The sequence below is a fragment of the Grammomys surdaster genome, unplaced genomic scaffold, assembly GCF_004785775.1.
Source record: "Grammomys surdaster isolate TR1022 unplaced genomic scaffold, NIH_TR_1.0 330, whole genome shotgun sequence".
In the NCBI taxonomy this organism is placed as follows: domain Eukaryota; kingdom Metazoa; phylum Chordata; class Mammalia; order Rodentia; family Muridae; genus Grammomys; species Grammomys surdaster.
In genome coordinates, this window is record NW_021604749.1 from 1,230,933 (window position 1) to 1,250,178 (window position 19,246).

General features: G+C 45.2%; 1 protein-coding gene across 1 annotated transcript in view; it reads right to left on the reverse strand.

Moving 5' to 3' along the window:
• The window catches only part of Xylt1 (xylosyltransferase 1), a 288,836-nt gene that overhangs the window by 177,849 nt on the left and 91,741 nt on the right, over positions 1-19,246 (reverse strand). The window contains exon 2 of the mRNA XM_028778238.1: positions 14,820-14,858. Within this exon, the coding sequence (XP_028634071.1) occupies positions 14,820-14,858 (39 nt within the window). The remainder of the gene's footprint in view (positions 1-14,819; positions 14,859-19,246) is intronic.

The following is a 19,246-nucleotide window of genomic DNA, read 5'->3' on the forward strand; positions in this document are numbered from 1 at the left end:
ATCATCATCATCTGAATGTCGTCTAACAATCCATCACTCAATCTCTGCATCCATGTATCACTCTGGATCCTGCCTTCTATGCAGTCTTCTATTCCTCCATTCTTTACAATAACACCCATCCATGCACCACTCAAGCATCCATCTACCCATCCCTCCATCATTTAGCTTCCAACATTTATCATCCATACCTCCTTCTATCCATCCATTCACTATGTATCTGCCCATCCATTACTCTATCATTCATTCTGCTCTCCATCTATCCATTCACTGACCATATATGCCTTGCTCAGCCTGCTCAGCCAATCCACAGTTTGAACTACTACCACCTCCACAGTCAAATCATTAGCTCTGCTCCGCAGTTCATTTGGGTACTTGGTCAAGGGGAAACATAACCCAGTGTGGAAATAGGTGGAATTATTTTCTTATGTGGCCTTGTGCATGTCTTTTCACATGCTTGTGGCTTGGTTGTTTTCCAGAGGTCTAGCATAGAGCTTTGTGTCCAGCTGCCATACCACAGGCTGGGCCATGAGCCCAGGCATAACCCTGAGCCTGTGCCAAGACCATTGACTCGCCAAAGAATGCATTGATTTTTTGCTTTTAAAATATCACAGAGTGGTTCAGCCTCAAAAGCAGTCACAGCTATTACTAAATCCACCCACTGTGCCATGAAGGCTGAGTTCTGCTAAGATCCAAAGCATGCTCTCAGTGTGACCTTGGGTGACTTAACTCTCTCTCCCCAGTTTCCATCTCTTTCTTTACAAGTTTGATGACAGCCACACAATCTCACAGGGGTTTCTGGAACCTTCTTAGCATAGATATTGAGTGAGTTTACCCCTGTGAGGAACTTACCATGGTGTCCTGTACACAGCTGAGTGCTCAGTGTTAGGAATATTACTTGCTTCCTTTGCTTCAAGGAGGCAAAGAATCTAAGTGGGACTTGGAATCCTGGAAAGGAAGCAAGGAGCCAGCAAATACCTGTTTCAGCAAATGCTTCAATCCCTTACCCAAGCATCTGTCAAGAATGGCACATATTAACAATTGCTTTTGAAATGAAAAACAGGAAATCACTTAAACGCTCGAAGGTCTCAAGGAGCCTCACGCAGGACAAGTCAGTTCCCCTTAGCATCAGTTAAAACACGTGCCCTCTGGACTGGTGAAATCTGGTCACTTATGCTACGGATGTAAGAGTGACTAACAGCTGTGTTGAAAACAGGAAAACGAAAAGGAGCCACCTACATATCTAACAACAGGAAATCGGCTCACAGTGAAGGGACAGCTCACAGAGTCAACTAACAGTTATCCCACAGTTTCCACGTACCAGACACTGAGCCAGGTGCTAGAAACAGAGTTGGACAAAACAGAAATCGAATAATCAGGAAGATTAATATGGGCTGATATGAAGTGAGGAGGACAAAGAGACAGGAAGTGCACATCATTATAAAATATGGCTCATTAGATTCTATTTCATGGAAGGAAACAAATGCCTGTCACCAACACCACACACACACACACACACACACACACACACACACACACGCACCACAGATGCATGCACAGAAAGACAGATGGTAACAACGAGCAGCAGTTACCTAAGAATGGAGCAAGGGTCTAGGGACTTCAGTTCACCGGAAGGGCTTCCACACTGGTGGTGTCATGTTTGACGAGGTGCTTGCATTGCTTCAGTACACTGTCCAGTGGGTTCTTCTCTCAGATCACATGTACAAACGCAACAGCTCTCTGAGCTTCCACCGTTAACGCTGGTCCAAATCACTATGGCATCTCTTTGGATCTGGCCATAGCCTCCATTCTTGTCCACTAGAGATCATTAGCACCAGGGGAGCCACCAATTCCTTGATCAGAAGTCAGACCATGTGATTCTTCTATCCAAAATATTCCCAATGTAGGGTGAAAGAAAACTCATTTCTAAATTCAACTGCATCCTCCTGACCTAACCCTCTCTCTGCTCTGGCTTTACCACATCAAGAGTACCCTGCCTCAGAGCCTTTGCACCAGCTGCCCCCATCACGCAGCTGTGTAATGAGCTAATCTGCTTGCACTGTGCTCAAATGTTGCTGCGTGGTAATGTGAATGGTCCTGTCATGTTAAAGGAGCACTCTTTCCCTGACTTGGCTAACTCATCCACAGCCTTCTGTCTGACTTACTTTCTATAGTAATTGTCCTATCTGATGTACCCATAATTTTTGTTTACTGTCCTCCAGCATGTATGCTTGGGAGGTCAGGGCTGGTGTCAATGTCACTCTGTCACCAGCTCTGAAAACAATGTGTCTCATTAAATACTCATTGCATGAAGAGTATGATAATAATATAGCCTTATAGTACAGCACCGATGACTGAGACCATGAAATACAAATTGAGAAAGGACCCACAAGTCCCCAAAGGAGAATTTGTAAAAATAGAAAACAAGAACAAACCACTCTTGCAGCCAACCCAAACCACCTTCAGAAAACACCCTGGGAGCAACACTCAGAGGCTGTTAGGACCTACAGTGGCCTGTTGTCCTAAGCTGATGCGCTATACACAGGGTTCTTTCACCAAATCCAGGGATTGATGCCAGGGAGGTCTGAACACGTCATAGTGTTGGGCCCCAAAGCCACAGACTATTTCTGATGGTGTCAGGGGAGCCCACACCCTCCTGAGATCGCCTAGTCAAACAGATCTGAAACCTCAGCCAACGTCATCCTTGTGGTCTTCAGGGATGCAGCTAAGTGTGGTGTTTGGCATTTAACCCAATGTCTTCTATAGAACAGGCACCCGGACTGAGGAATTCAACTTCCCTAAGGAAAAGTCGGAGCCCATCACCTTGTTATAAAGACATGTGACCCATGTCTTGCCATTTTTTAAATGTAAAAACAACATAAGCACTTTGTTTGGTAAGTCAGTGCAGAGAAGGGGAACATTTGGTGCGTGCTGTGTTCAGACCAAGTTTACATGAGGTCATTTAGAAATAAGAACTGGCAGGACCATGCCTTTACCCTATGCCATCAACATAGAACCATTAGGGTCATAGGTCATGGACTTTTAGTCTTTGTGCACACTCCTTGGTTTGTAGACAGTTCTCAGGTAGGGATGGTTTGTCCCCCAGGAACCTGCATCTAAGTCTGAAGACACTATTGTCTGTCAGATTGTAAGGTGCAGTGCTGGTTGACGGTGGGTAACCAGGGATGCTGCTGAGTGTCCTTGCAGTGCAGAGAGCAGTAAAGAATGAGCCTTCTCACGATGTTGGGGTCCCACAGCTGAGCAGCCATGGACAAGTCAAGAGGAGGGATTAGGGTAGACTTAGAGCCCAAGTGCACAGTGCAGCTATGGGCAGAAGAGCAGAAAAGAGTCATAAAGGTTTGATCCCTTGGTAGAGTGCTTACCTAGTTTGCACAAAGTTCTATGGCCTATCTTTAGTACTGGCTAAACCCTGGAATGGTGGACCACATCTGCAACCCAGCACTCAGGAGATGAAGAGGATCAGAAACTCAAGGTCATTTTTGGCTACCTAATGAGTTTTAGGCCAGCTTGAGCTACACAAGACCCCTTGTCAAAACATAAAGAATAATTAATTTAAATAAGTTAAACAGACCTGGCCCAGCCTCCACCTGAGTTGCTGAGCTGGGTCTCAGTAGCAGCAATCTAATGAAGGTGAGAAGCAGTCATGGCCTGATCCATCATCTGACTAGATCTAGACACACCCTGCCAGGTGAGGTGATAGAGGGTAGTGGAGAGGCCAGAGGGAACTATGATGAACAGGTATGCAAAGGGGATATCTGGAGACTCACTGTGGCTTATCCACCACCATTGTCACCTCCCCTCCATATGTCCTAAGGACAGACAGAACCCACATGCAGTCAAAAAAAGCCTGGAGAATCTCATTGAACCAAGGCCATGAAATGAGAAAGTGTCTCTTGGCCCATCACTGGTACTTGATGATATTTGGGGAAGTATCTGCATACTGTCAGCATGTGTCTCAGAGACCCTTACTTCAGAGTTTGAAGTTCTTTCTTCCAGCACCAAACAGGCTCAGGAATGATCCTCAGCCCCACCTATTGGTCACGTGGTTCAGAAGCTCAGTTTGGTTCCCCCCTTTGAACCCTCCCATTACTTGCTTCTAACAGCAAAACAAGAACTACTGTGCCTCTCAGAAAACAGAACTAGGGTTGTGATTAAGAAAATACTCCTTTTCAGAATGATCAAAGCCACGGGAAGAGCTGCAATGTACTGGAGAAATGGCTGGGACCCTCACAAGAGCTCTCTCAAAGCCACAGAGAGTCAGAAGTGGTGGCATTTCTGTGAAATCAGATTTGAGTATCAGGGCAGTTAGTGGTTCTTGAGGTGTAACAGAACAGGAAAAGGATGGTTTTCACTCGCCTTGCTAGAAGGAATTATCTCTATTCGGTGTGTCTGACTGGCTGGTAAGAACCCAAAGGAAGAATCTGAAGGCTCAAACCTTACCCAGACTCGAGAGAGCTTGGTCCTTTCTGGAAAAGAAGCACTGGAGTTACAGCTGATGGACAGGGGCAGGACCCAGAGCTCGAGTCCTCAGTTTGAGCCATCAGATATTAACTCAGAACAAGCATTTATCCTGTTTGTTGCTTGTCTCCGTTTTAGGGAAAAATCATCACAAGATGGCAGCCACTATCCTCTCTACCAAAACATGACGCACCAAGACTCCCGGGAGTCTCACCTGCCCCTCTCTTCCCTTCGGGGATCCTCCTTCCACTTAAAAACCCCTTTTTATACCAAAACACAGCATGTGATGACAGTGACTCAGCTTAGGAGTCCCCCTAGCAGCACTGTGTCACTGAAAGTCGGCCCCCTTTTGGCACTCTAAAAGTGACACTACTCTCCCACAGTATAATAAAGGACCACAGGAGAATTTACAATGAGATTCTAGAAATCCTCCTAGGAAGGAGGATGCTCCAAGGCAGGTTAGAACTGGCAGGAGCTGACACCACCCTGTTGCTGTAGAGGAAGGACAGAGGAGGTGTGGCTATGTAATAGGTGTCCACAGGTGGCAGAACTTCACAAGGACACAGCCAAGCATGGAAAATCACCACACTGCATTGCCTGCCGACCTCCTACCCTGCCTCCCATCCCTTCCAGTCTTAACCAGGGCAATGACAAAGCCCTTACTGATGACAAGCACTAAGGGGTAGGTGGCAGGGTGAGCAGTGGATCTAGTGAGGATGGGGAGGAGTCACCCAGCATACTTCATCTCTCTGATGTCCAACACGGAGACAGTCAAGCACAGATGAAGATGCTAGAGTGGTATTATCAACTTACTACCTGAGCCCACCCTCTGGTTTTAAGGACTCCTGTTTCTCATCTGACTGTCCATGGCAGAGGAGCCAGCTAGATGTACTACTAGGTTAGCAGGAGAGTTTTCCAGCTACCCTGGGCCCTAGTTTTCACCCACAGTGTAAGTTATGACAAAGACTGGCTGGGAGGAAAACTGGGTTTGAGACTGTTCTACCACTTGGAAGCTCTTATGTTTCAGGCCAGGCCTCAGATTCCCAGTGTACTCACACTCTTCCCCTACAAAGGATAGAATGACAACCCCTTGCCCAAAGAACTACAGGCGTGACTAGAAAAGGCTATGCATACACGGTACTTAGCAGAGTCCTAGGCGTGTATAAAACCTGCAGTGACTATCCACAGTAAGTGGCCTCATCCAGGTTCTCTCTGGCCCATCTAGAAACATTTATATTCCAGCTTCAACATTCTAGCACTGGAACATTCTCTTAAGATCCCCAGTTTGTATGGCTCTACCTAAAAACCCCATGGAGCTGACAGTCCGTGCCTCACAGACCTTGGCACATTGCTACACCTATGCCAGATGTCAGTGGGGCCTCCTGATGCTTGTGATTCAGTGCAAACATGGCCGTGGTATCTTGTCCCTTGGTTGGCAGTTTCCTAAGATTTTTCCTCAGCACTTGAAGTACATGGGACTCTCTGAGGGCAGACACAGTCAGCTGGAAGAAAATCTCGATTCTTCCTACTAAATACCTACACAAATCTATACTTAGCCTATCCATGTATTTATACACAACTAACTCTATAAGCACACATGGTCTACCTCATCTACTTTATACCAGCCAGTATCTGCACCGTCTGGATCTATACCATATGAAAGCCACACCCACACTAATAACTCCCTGTACAAAATCTTCATCTTTATTTTGTTGCAATATCTTAGCAACATACCAGCAAGAGCAATGGACTTCGTCTGTCGCCTGGCTGTGGTTCCTGTCCTATCATCAGGCATAACATTGGGCTTCAGTTCATTCATCTCTAAAATGGGATTAAAACTACTACCTTTCTCATGGGTTCTCTCTCCAGGCAAATTAAAGCCAAAATATTAGGTTCAGATCCCGCTTCATTTGGGCAAATAATGGAGACTCTTCACACCTCTGTTTCTCATCCATGAAAGGGGAGTGACAGCTACACTTTCCATACAAGACAATGACAAAATGTGAGCGGTGGAATCCATGCTAAAAACCTTCTAAGTTTCTGTGGCAGTCCAAGTAAAGACTTAGTAAACACTATCTAAAAAGTACTAGGTTGATAAGTACCCATAGTGTATAGGTCTCATCTTGAAATAAACTTTTTCATTGGCTATTAATGACACGTAAGGACTTAGTACATACTTTCTGAAAGTGCCAGGTTATTAAATACACACACAACACATACTTCTCATGTCAACACAAGTGTATTCGATGTATATAATCGTTATAGTAAGTACAACTGAAATTTGCTCCAGCAGGTTATAGTTTGGCAGTTTGGTTCCCATCTTGTGGTGCTATTTGGGGTTGGTGGGGATGTGGAGTTTTCAGGAGGAGAGGCCTACCTGGTCTAAGAAGGTTACTAAAAGCCAGCCTTTGAACTGCTACTGACTCTGGATTCTGCCTCTGCCATTTGGTCTACCAGAGTGAGAACAACCTCTGCTATATATGATACCCCTACTGCCATGAGCCCCACCTTTCCTTCCTTGTCTTGGTAGACTGACGCTTCCTAAAGTATAAAGCTATAGGAGCTTTTCCTCTCTAAAGTTGCTTCTGTAGGGGATGTAGGTCATAGTCGTTGAAAAGTGACAACTGCTACTGTCAAGAACAATGACTCTACGTATTCTGAGTTAAGTGATCAACTCGGGTCATCAAGGCTTGGGCTCAGAGAAGTGAAGAAGGGTGGTGTCAACAGCATCTATTTCCTGTGACTGTGCAGATAGATGTGGCTGGACTTTGGAGAACTGGTGTGGTTATTTGTGGAATGGTGCCTCACAGCATTACTCTGAGTCACAAGGGATAGGAAGGATCCTCGGCCATGAGACCACAGCTCTTCCCTGGGTACAGTCTCCCATCCTCTGCATAGACAATGGTTCAGCCCCACCAATGCTAATTAAAGACCTGCAAATCAGAGTCAACAGGGGCGATGGCAAAAAAGGAACTGCTGTCCCCCAAACTGGTCTGTGCTGCTCTCCAGAGGCTCTGTTACTACAAGGAGGCAGAAGATGGAAAGCAATTCTGTCTCTGCCATCTCTCAACAGATGCTGGGCACCATAAGAATTAATGGGCTGGAGATGCAGGTAAGGGCCATTCAGAAGCTCCTCATTACTTCAAAAACCACTCTCTGTGGAGGAAAAGGTTAATCGAAGCCCAGAGCTGGAAGAGAGGCGAACAGACAGACTGCAATTGCTTTAATCCCAGTGGTGGCAGGAAGGCTTCCAGAGAAAGAAGTTTATTCAAAAGAGGCTGTGCTCTGCCCCAGAAAGAGGAACTGAGCCTAGAAACCAGGAGACCCGCTCCAGTAGTCCAAAAGCCTTGACCAAGCCCTCTCTGAACCTCAGCCAAGTAGCCGAATTTTTATTCTGTTTTTCTTTGATTTAGCCATACTATGGATATATCTGCTTGGTAGATGGGTTACATTCCTAATTGTAATTTTTTTAAAAACAAAACCAAAAACCCTGAATATTCTCTATATTAATGAGCCATAAATCTTGTAGGAAATTATCTCTCTTGGTGAGTTTTCCTCCCCAGTCATAATTATCTGACAAGATGTGACCTTTGTGTGCATGGAACACATGGTTATAAATATTGGCGGGGGGGGGGGAGTTTATTTTGTTTATAGTCAAGGTCAATGTCAATGCAGAGAGGATGAATGTGCCATGGCTAACACCGGCAGGCTGGCTGAAATCCTACATTAACTGAAGTTAGTGACCTTTGAGCATAAACAGTAATACCAAGGAAGCCAACATTGCAGGGCTAAAGAATCGTTGTGAAGTAAACTGTTGCGAAGCAAACAAGCGCACAACAAGCGCACACTGAGCTTTGTCAACCTTGACATTAATGATATTTGAGGCTGGATAACACTTGAATGGAGGGAAACTGTCCCATGAATTATAGCATGGCCAACAGATCTCTATTCTCTACCCACAAGATGCCAATAGTTACCCTGTCTCTGAGTTTTGACAGCAAACAAATCTCTAGTCATACCATAGCCAAATGTCCTTGGCTGGCCAACATCACCCTAGGTGAGTGAGAACTACTGGTTTATAATGAGGTTCAAGTTTATTTCAACAGCAGTCCATAACTTAGCTAATGGCAACCATTGTCCAGATTCCTGACATTAGTCCCCACATGAGCATAACACACTGAGGCCCCAAGCTTCCTCCCACTGGACAGTTATGTGACCAGTGACCAGATGGCTGTGGATTTATATCCCTTCTCTTTCTCCCTCATTTCCTCGATGCTAGCTTGATAAGGTAATTCCTTATCCATCTTGACATTATGATGACACAAAGCACTGAAGGAGTCTGAAGCAGCTCGCATGGTTTAATTGATCCTAAGGAAAAGTGGCATTATTATTATAAGCACCCAGACAGAATATGCAAAAGTTTTGGAACGTAATTCCTGTCATCTCTTAGCAAGGTTAACTCTCATATCTTAGCATCTCTTAGCAAGCTGACTGTAACAACTACAATCTCAAAACATACCTTGTGTCAAGTATAATTAGCCCAGTGCTGGGTAGATTGAGGCTGAGGCCAGAGGATCCAAATTTCAAAGCCAACCTAGGCTAAATAGTGAGACCCTGTCCACTGTATCAAACAGTAAAAAACAAAGCAAATCTCTCACCTCCTGAGAGAGTTTGTAGATCAAATCCCTCCTACTCTCTTCTAAGCATACGTGGCTCATTCCATTCACTATGGTGACTCATATTAAGGGCACGATCACATGCCTGCATGTTTCTCATCTGATTCTTCCAACATGACTTCAGGCAGAAACCTTCTGCCTCTCTTGCTGTCACATCCTTGATGTCTCGCACAAGGCCTGGCCTCTGCATGGCCTCACAGCTATTTATTGAATAAGCCAAGATGAATGGATTACACAGTGTAATTTTAAAGCTTTCATTCCCTTCCATATTCCCTGGCTTTGTTTGTAATCCTCCTGGCCCTGGTAACATCTTTAAATAATGTGACTGTCACTCCTTCTCTCCATGCCCCCACTTAGCTGATCAAAGGAATTCAAGTACCTGGTCAGATTTGAAAACTGAGCAGTCAGGAACGGTCCCCCATGTAGCCCTTGATCTCCAGGCCCTGAGAGATCTCCATGTAAATGAATTTCTGTTCCCTTCCAAGTGAGCCAACCTCAGAAATAACCAGATTGACAGATCTTTACTCTACAAAAGAGCTCCTTCAGGACAGCTCCCCAGGTGTCTCTGCATCTGAGTCAGAGCCATTTGCTAATCAGCAGAGGTGCTGTGGGAAGTAGGAGTCACTGAGTAGTGAAGGTGAAATTAAATGACAAGAGGCCTTGGCAATTGGAGTGGGTTCAGAAATGATAGTCCCCCTTGAGGATCAATGAAAAAGAATCAAATACGCATTCAGATTTATCACAATATTATTGATGCTCAGGGAGACAGTCTACTTTTTGTTGTTCTGAAATGATTTTTTCCCCCGATTGGCTCTGTAGTCTATGGTATTTACTCACAGGCCTTATGCCAGCCTGTAGGACAATAAATAAATAAATAAATAAATAAATAAATAAATAGACTTTTCAAATAAAGCAGTCCGTCTATCTGTCTGTCTATGTATCCACCATCCAGGCATCTATGTGTTTTTAGGTATCTATGCATCTATCTACCTAGATCCATTCAGTATCTGTCCACCATTACCTCTACCCACATATCTGAGTACAGCTGTGGATACGTGTGCAAAGCAGTCCCTCTGCTTATCTATCCAGTCACCTATGCATCTTCTGTCTACTTATGCATCTATCATCTATCTATCTATCCATCATCTATCTATCTATCTATCTATCTATCTATCTATCTATCTATCATCTTTCTATCTATCTCTGTGGTAATTTGAAGAATAAAGGCATTCATAGGCTCCTATGTTTGAATACTTAGTCCTCGGTAGGTGGAACTGTTCAGGAACAATGAGGAAGTGTGGCCTGTTGGAAGAAGTGTATCACTGGGGGCAGGCTTTAAGGTTTCAAAAGCCTATGCCATTTCCAGTGTGCCTCCTGCTTATAGATCAAGAAGTAAGCTCTCGGCTACTGCTCGAGCATCATGTCTGCCTGCCTGCTGCGATGCTCTACTCCATGATGGTAATGAACTCATTCTCTAAATCTGTAAGCACCAAATAAACTCTCTTCTATAACAGGAGTTCTCGACTTGTGGGGCACAACCCCTTTGGGGGACGGCATATCAGATATCCTGCATATCTGATACTTACACTACAATCTATAACGGTAGCAGAAATACAGTTATGAAGTAGCAATAAAATAATTTTATGGTTGGGGGTCACCACAATATGTAGAGCTGTACTAAAGAGTTGCAGCATTAGGAAGGTTGACATCCACTGTTCCATAGTTGCCTTAGTCACTGTATCTATTCACAGCACAGCATAGTAATTAAGACACTATCTATCTTCCTGCTATCTATCATTAATATCTGGCTCCCATCTATGTATCCACCTATTCACCCATTCACCCACTTCTGAGCCTATCCACAGATGGAAGTTTATAAATACCAAATCTGGTACGTCAGGCTTTGTCTAAGCATTGGCAAATCTTTCTACTGATGGCAGCATTTTTTACTCTCTAACCCTAATGAAACAGAGGCTGCAAGAAAGATTCTAATGTCATATGACCTTGAGCCTGGCACCCACCATGGTTATGTCTTCTATGTGGCCTTGGGTAAATTATTTGACTTTTAAGACCCTTAAGTCTGGACACTGAGTCTAATACAGTGTGACTACAGTAATATGAGTGACAGTAATGATTCTAGGCCACTAACCAAATGTAAAGTCCTTTCAGACTTTTCCTGTTCTACTCTTTCATTTCTAAGACATCAGGTTCCCAGGTACTTCCATCCAAAGACCAGATCAGTGGTCACCACTGCCCTGCAGCAATTACTGGAGACGTCCACAGGACCCCAGTGTTACAGAGAAATCTGAAACTAGGGATTTGGACATTGCTCACTCCTTCATGGTAATAATCTGACCATTAAGCAGAGAGTCTTGCTGCTGCCAGAAAATGAAAAGTTCCACCATGCTGATGGCAGAGGGCATGAGAACTCTCAGTGACCCAGTTGATACAATTCCCTCAGTTCCACAAACCTGTGTCAGGCAGGTATACTAGGCCAAGGGTAAAGGGCTCCTGTAGTCATTATCAGAGTCAGTGGGATTCAGGAAGGAAATGGGTATCTTGGTGGCCTTGGATCCTGTGAAACCTGGACTGTCAGCAAAGCCATATTGCACATGTGTGATGTAAGGACATGGTGAAATACAACACACAATCCAAGTAGAGTCTTGGACTCTAATACACAGCAGGCAAAGCCACTGGGAGCAGAAAGGGCACTGTGGGAGGAAGAGGGAACCTAGCCAGGGCTTAGAATTTATATGAATACCGCTTCTGCAGGGTAAGCTCTCCCAAGGTCTTCACACCTACTGTCTTGCTTATGCTACATTTAGGACACTACTTTCTGCCAGAAAACCTAGCGTACCCTTCTTGCCTGCCTTACTGCATGGAGGGCAGCTGGGCAGGATCTCATTGTGTATCGTGTGACAGAATGAATCCAGCAACAAGTCATATATATATGGTTATTTCCTTTAGACAAAAAAGATCATACTTTGATTGTATTCTAATACTGTGCATGTGTGTGTTTTGTCTGTCTTGTTTGTCTGTCTATCGGTTCATCCATCCATCTGTCTGTGTCTGTAGAAGCCAGAGGTCAACTTGAGAGTCTCCCATTAGCCTAGAGCTCAGGGAGTAGTATATGCTGGCTGGCCAGTGAGCCCCAGGGACCCACCTGTCTATGTCTTCCAAGTTTTGGGATTAGAGGAGCACCACAATATCCACAATATGCAGCTTCATTTTGTAAATGCGAATTCTGGACCAAGCCCTTTACCAAACTGACATATCTCGCCCTACAATGCCTCTCCAACCTGAACGGCTGTAGTCATGAAGACAACAATATCCTACAGTTTCTTCTACTACCCTAAAGACAGTGAACCAGACAAAGTTGATAAGAGTATTAAGGAAGACTCATCGGATCCCTCCCCAAGGTATTGATGCTTAAAGTGTGCTTGGCACCACCACTCTGAGGCTTAGGTCCCTGGAGTTCACACAACCTTAAGAGTGGCCACTTTGTAGGGGTGCTGCCTCCTCGTGACATGCTTTCCAAAGGTGTGGCATCTTCCTGGTCTTCCCAAAGAAGTTCTGAAGAGCTGACTGGATGAAGTCCAGAGCAAAGGACATGGGAAGGCCAAACGCAGGGGAGAACCAGGCTTCTGGTGCTCTGGAGAAGGACTGCTTGCCCATAGCTTTCCTGAGCAGAACACATTGCCTTCTGGGGAAGGGTTGAGCAAGGAGTGAAGAGTCATTACCCTACAGTCTGCCTAACAACATATCCTGGAATTATCTTATGACCCAGGGGTAGACAGGGAGGCAGACACTTCCCAAAGTGTTACACATAACATCTGAGAATTTACATACATGGTTTGGGAGGATACCCAAAGGAATCTTTTATGTTTATTTCATTTAGAGTTTACTCAATGCTATGCAAATATATGTATAGATATGTGTATGTGTGTATATACATATACATACCTATATATACACAAGTATAGTTCTTCAAAGTTGTGATGTCACTAATAGTACTGATGACACAATGCCTTTCAACTTTGATCCTACTGGCACCTTGGGGGGGGATAATTTTTTTTTCTATCATGAGAAATAATTATTTCCCACGTAAAAGCCATGGGTAAACCTCAGATATGGTTCCCTGGGTGCTGCTTTTCTTTTTTCTAAGACAAGATCTCTCATTGGCCTGGAGCTTGTAATGGACTGGGTGCTTATGTATTAATGAATGCTATCCTCACTGTTAGGGGATAAACTGGTCCCCATGCATGAGACAATCCTAGGTGTCTTCAAGACCTTCACAAATATTCTCTGGGCATCAAGTTATGCCCAGATTGAGAATGCCCAATGGTCTGAGTTGGTCTTTAAAGTCCAATGAATTCAGTGAGTTAAAGGAAAAAACCAAGCTATTAGATGACTTAATTCTACAGGTAAACTTCATTCACAGACACAATGGATAAAGAAATACACAAAGAATGAGTGACAGCAGAACAGAGGACATGGAATCCTTCTCCTCCTTAGAGACACACGTCTGTCATATGCCACCATCCCTGGGGCCTACTCCTCCCTTGGACAGCTATATTGGTATGCTCCTAGGAACAGGACAGACAAGCACAGAGATCCCCTGAAGATCCATTTTCCCCTGTAGCTTACAGGCTTCTTAACAGCCAGGCCACGAAGTAGCAAGGTGGTTTGTGACTCTCTTGGCTCTGGACAGGAAGCCCCAAGCAGAGATGCTGGTGTATTGCAAGGACCCAGGGCTGGGGAAGAAAGGAGTAGGCAGGTGATATTTGCCAGTATGCCACAGAAATCCCCCAAAGGGCTGTAACTCATTTATGAACTGTTCAATATGTTTTACTGTGTCTGACACCTGGAAACCGTTCTCACTGGGGCTCCAAAGGAGGTCCTGCCTGTCTTCCTTTTCTCCTTGTTGTCTCACCAAAACACAGAGTTAAGGAAGTCATCAATCTGGAGACACACCCCCTTCAAAGCCAGTAAGAAAGGCTGCATTCCACAGTATGAAAGCTTACACGAGTACTCACTCCATGCGCCTCTGATGTTCTCTAGATCATTCCTATGATTCTCATGGGGACTGTCAGGAGGCATGTTTAAAATGGAATAGGAATAACTTGGAGGTAAGATAGCCCCCTCTCCCCCACCAACACCACAAGCCAGAAGACTCAGAACTCTACCTATGTCTCAGTGACTCTGAGGCAGGCACCCACAGAGAAGACAGAGAGCCAGGCCACATTCTTCCACCATCTGCCCCACACAGAAACTACACTGCTATCTATATTGTTCAAAATGTTCCAGTACCCAAGCAGATAGTACAATTTTCTGCCCTGGGAGCTGGGTCTTGTTACAGTATCATTGAAGGCCCACTATGGGAAAGCTGTTGCCTGTCAGTCAAGACTGGAGTCTATCTCTGAGTGGAGAATTGCCACTGTCTGCTCCCTTGAGAGTTAATCCAGTTGGGGTGGCCAATTACTTGGCCAAGGGACCACCCTTCAGAAAGGCAAGTCACCTTAAGTCACCCTAAAGTGATAGGAAGAATAATTAGCTCTTTATTGAGATAATGTACATTTTCTTCACGGATTTTCTGCCCCTGTGAAGATGAGCTGTCACAGAAACTCAAGGTAAAGATAAGTGGCAATGGTTACAGGAGGCACTCACCTGGGTCTCTAGGGTGATCAGTGGACTCGGGTGTGGATCCTGTGGGGAGAAAAGAGAAAATCCTCTTAAGTGGTGAGTCAACGTCCAAACTGAACATCGCTTCAAAACCAGTCTGATATCCCCAGTCGGGTGGAGCCAGTCAGACTCTGTCTTCTCAGTTCTCTGAGGATGCCAGACCTTGACCCAGTCTGCCCCCTGCTGAAACCCAGCACTCCTTTCCATATTTAAGGATGAAAGTGGCCCAAGGTTGTCCATAAGGAGATCACTGTGCCAAACAAGGAGGTGCCAAGAGGGAGGAGGAGTGAGAGGTGGCTCAGATAAAAATGCACAAGGACCTGACTTAGAGGACTGGCATAAAAAGCTAGGAAGGGACACACACTCAACATCTTAGCGCTGGGGACACAGTGACAGGCAGATCCCTGAAGGTCACTGCTAGTCAACCTAACCTACTTGGTGAGCTCCAGGCCAGTGACAGATCTTGTCAAAACAACAAAGCAAGCAAGCAAGCAAACAAATACTCCCAAACCAAACCAAAACCAAAATAAAAACAACAACAACAAAACCCCACCAATTTGTCTCCTGAGTAATGATACCTGAACACCACACATTTGTACATACACACACACACACACACCACACACACACACACACACACACATGTGTAGCTACAAGGTACCCATAAGAACCTGTACTAACATGCATACATATACACCACACACACACACACACACACACACACACACACACACACACACACACGTGTAGCCACACGGTACCCATAAGAACCTGTACTAACATGCATACTCATACACACACAGGAAAAAGAAGAAAAAGCACCTTTTCAACACATCTTCAGTGTGTTCAAACCCCCATATGAAAGAGGCTTGGATGTATAAGAGAATTAGACTTAAGTTCTGGTTCATAGCAAGGTTGTGTGATTACGTCTAATCTTCCAAGACTGGAAGACATAAGAAAGCGAGAGGAAAGGAGGAGCCAATTCCTGTGTGAGCCACACATCCCAGCAGGCCAGGAAAGATCTTTTCAGGCCAGAGAAACATCCTATTCACTCACTTTTGACAAAAGCCAATTGACTGGGGATGCTGGGTGGTAAAGTCTGGGGTCACTAAGCATGAATTCTGGGGTGGGGGAGGAACAGAGAAGGGGCAGATGGAGGGGGCAAGGACTAATCGGAGGTGATGGCATTCCTTCCTTGAGTGGTTTCCAAGGAAAACAGGAAACCCAGCACATAAAGGCTATTTTTGTCTACACCATGTCTGGTCGGAACTTAACCATCATATGTGTTCATGATTCTGGGAAAAGCACATTTAGCAGCCTCTACACAGAACGGCCATGCTTGTAAGGCCATGTGTAGAAATCCAGTTTGAAACTTGGCTCTCTCAAAGCAGATTTTTCCAATACAGGTTTCTAGGAAGCCATGCAAATTAAATTAGCACCAGGCTAGCCTTCTTCAAGTCCCTTAAATAAAGGAGAGTGAAGAAAAACTGCAACGTTCTAAACTCCTCTGTGTGTGTGTGTGTGTGTGTGTGTGAGGGAGGGGGGAGGGGAAGGAGACAACAAGAAACAGACAATGAGAGTGAGAGAGGGAGAGAAGGGATTGAATATTAGGCTGCATGTATGCTAGACAAGCGCTCCACTGGCCCCTCACTTTAATCTCTTTAATTTGTATTTTGAGGTATGGTCTTAGTAAATTGCTTGGGCTGGTCTGCTGGAACGCACTGTGTCTGAGGCTGGCCTTTAACCTGTAATCCCCTTGCCTTGGTTTCCCAAATTGTTGATCTTGCAGGCCTACATAATCGGGCCTTGTTTCCGTTAAACATTTTTAAATATTATTTTATTACTGTCTGAGACAAGGCCTTTCTGTGTAGCCCAAGCTGGCCTGGTACTTGCTATACAGCCCAGGCTAAACTCAAACCTACGACCATCCTCACACTTCTGCCTCCTGAGTGTCAGGACTACAGGAACACACTACCAGGCCACTCCCCTTGCCTTGATCCCCATCTGACACTATCTTCCTCGTGGCACATTTGAGGCATGGTCTCAAATTCATTCTGACCTCTGGACTTTGCTTGAAGGTGAAGAAAATTCGTCTTCCCCCAATTCCAGTTTTGAGTCCAAGTCCCAGCACTTCCCTGGCACAGCTCCAGGGCCGTTGCCACGGAGACCCCTCACTCGAGCTGACTTTCATGCTTTCTGAGCACAGAGAGTCCTTGCACTCAGGGAAACACTATGGGAAGTTTTTCCTTCGCTCTACCACACTGGATCCACAAGGAACTGACAAGTTCCTTGGAGAAACAATTCAGGCCTTCCCTCCACAACCTCTCCTGCCCTTTTCCCGGGATAACATTCAACTATGATCCACCAGAACTCAGTGTTTGCTGAGCTACTTAGAGTGGGGCACACAGGCTCACTAGCCCACCTGTCCTTACCTTCTAGCTGTACGCTCATCATTTGTATGACCGAGGAAGCACAGTGCTGGAGAGCCAAGCCCGGCTCCCTATTGAGTGACCACACAGGGCAGGCCCCAGTTTACTCTTCCAGAGATGGATCCATCCTCTCCATCTGTGACTGGCAGCAGACTCTGTTTGTCCTGCACAGCCCCTGGTCTTCACATCACCATCAGCCTGAGCCTGTTTACCTCTGCTAACTGTCCCTCCGTCTGTATTCATCTAGATATGAGTCAGAACAGAAGAACCCGTGGCTCAGTCTCAAAATTAGCCACCTTCTCCAAAGCCAAATCCTAGCGAGGGCTGCACGGGGCATTGGGTGCATGCCCAGATTAATTAAGTTGTGCTTCATGGCCCATTTGGCTATTGTGTGGGGCTTATGCTTCATTGCTCAGAATCCCAAGACAGCAAAGGGGGGGGGGTTGTGAACCCCTAAGAACAACTTCACTGGGAAAGACCTTCCTTGGAAAGCTATGGAAAATCTCTGCCAGCTATGAGGATGATACCAAGAGACTGGTCCTTTGACACAGCACAGCATCTACTCTTTATGTCGAGTTCCAAAATCACAGACCCTGTCACACACAGTCAGAGTCCATGGTTTATTTCAAAAGCTTCTGGGAGAGGGAGTACAAAGGGTCCTTATTTAGCATCTTAATTAACTGGTCAGGAAGAGGATGAAGCCCTCACAAGGGGCCTGTGTCATTAACACTCAGCTGCTCTCATGCCAACTACACTTCCTTCTCCTCCCTGGGTGCACACTGGAAATGTGAGACTCTCCCTAACCGGCTAGGTCCTGAGGACTCAAGGTATGACTGCGTATCTGTGAGGTCTCACTCACAGTAACAATCTCCTTAATTGGAAAGGCTAACGAAGTGGAACTGGGTCAATGATGCCGTCTGCCTAATCCATCCTGTCTGTCTAAATTGGGACTCTTAGGTTTACAGTAGAGTAAATTCCTGTCTGTCAGAGAGAAGGCTTCAAGGGACCAAAGCGGAATTTGCAACGTGCTCGCCCACTCCAGTGGAGTGCTTCTGGAATTGTAATGAGGATGCCAGGACCACAGAACCTCCTATGCTAGGGAGAGTTCTCAGGGCACTGTTTGCAATGACGACTTGGAGAAGGCAAATGGAGTACCAACCGAGGAATCTGAATCTGTGACCCTCATTCCTTATCACTCCTTAGACCCACACTCTCCGGGGGCCTGGGACTTTGAGGTTCTGCTTGGCCTTGGTTACTTCAATTGATCCACTAGGAGTTTCTCAGAACATATCAAATGCAGAAGTGAAAGATATGACTGAACATGACCTTCTGTGGTTTTTCCACCTCAAGAAGAATAAGACTCAGGTGGCTTCTGGTGCAAAGAAGAGGAGAACTATGTGCAGAGAAACGTGGAACCAACCTGCAGCTTAGACTAAGCCCAATCTATAGTCCCCCTGACTCACTTCCAACCAATAGAAAGCATAGAGAAAATACATGTTTGCTCTTTTTGTATACTGAGTTTGGGGTAATTTGTTATACAGCATTACTGTGGTCATAACTGACTGATACACTCTCTAACACTGACCTTAAAAGAACTAAATGTTTCGTTGTAAACCTCTACAACCTCGGAACTCACTTTTCTTAAGTATAGAAAAGCACTCAAAGGAAATACACTGAAATGACTACAATAGCTATTATTTACCAGGGCTAGGCCTTCTTCTAGCTGCACCATGACATCAAGCGTGTTACACTTGGCCATAAGGATCCTGTATGGTCTCTGAGTTCACTTTCCGAATCCTACAGGATTCTTCAGGAGTCACTAAAGGCCAAAATAACACTAAAGGAGATGGCCACCGAAGATTCTCCTTCCCCAGGAGCTACACAGCTTCTGTTCCTCTAGCTTATTAACTTTATTACTTAGTCAAGATTTAGAACAGCTAAACACTACAATGTGAGCATCCCTCGTTCAAAATGTTTGGGACC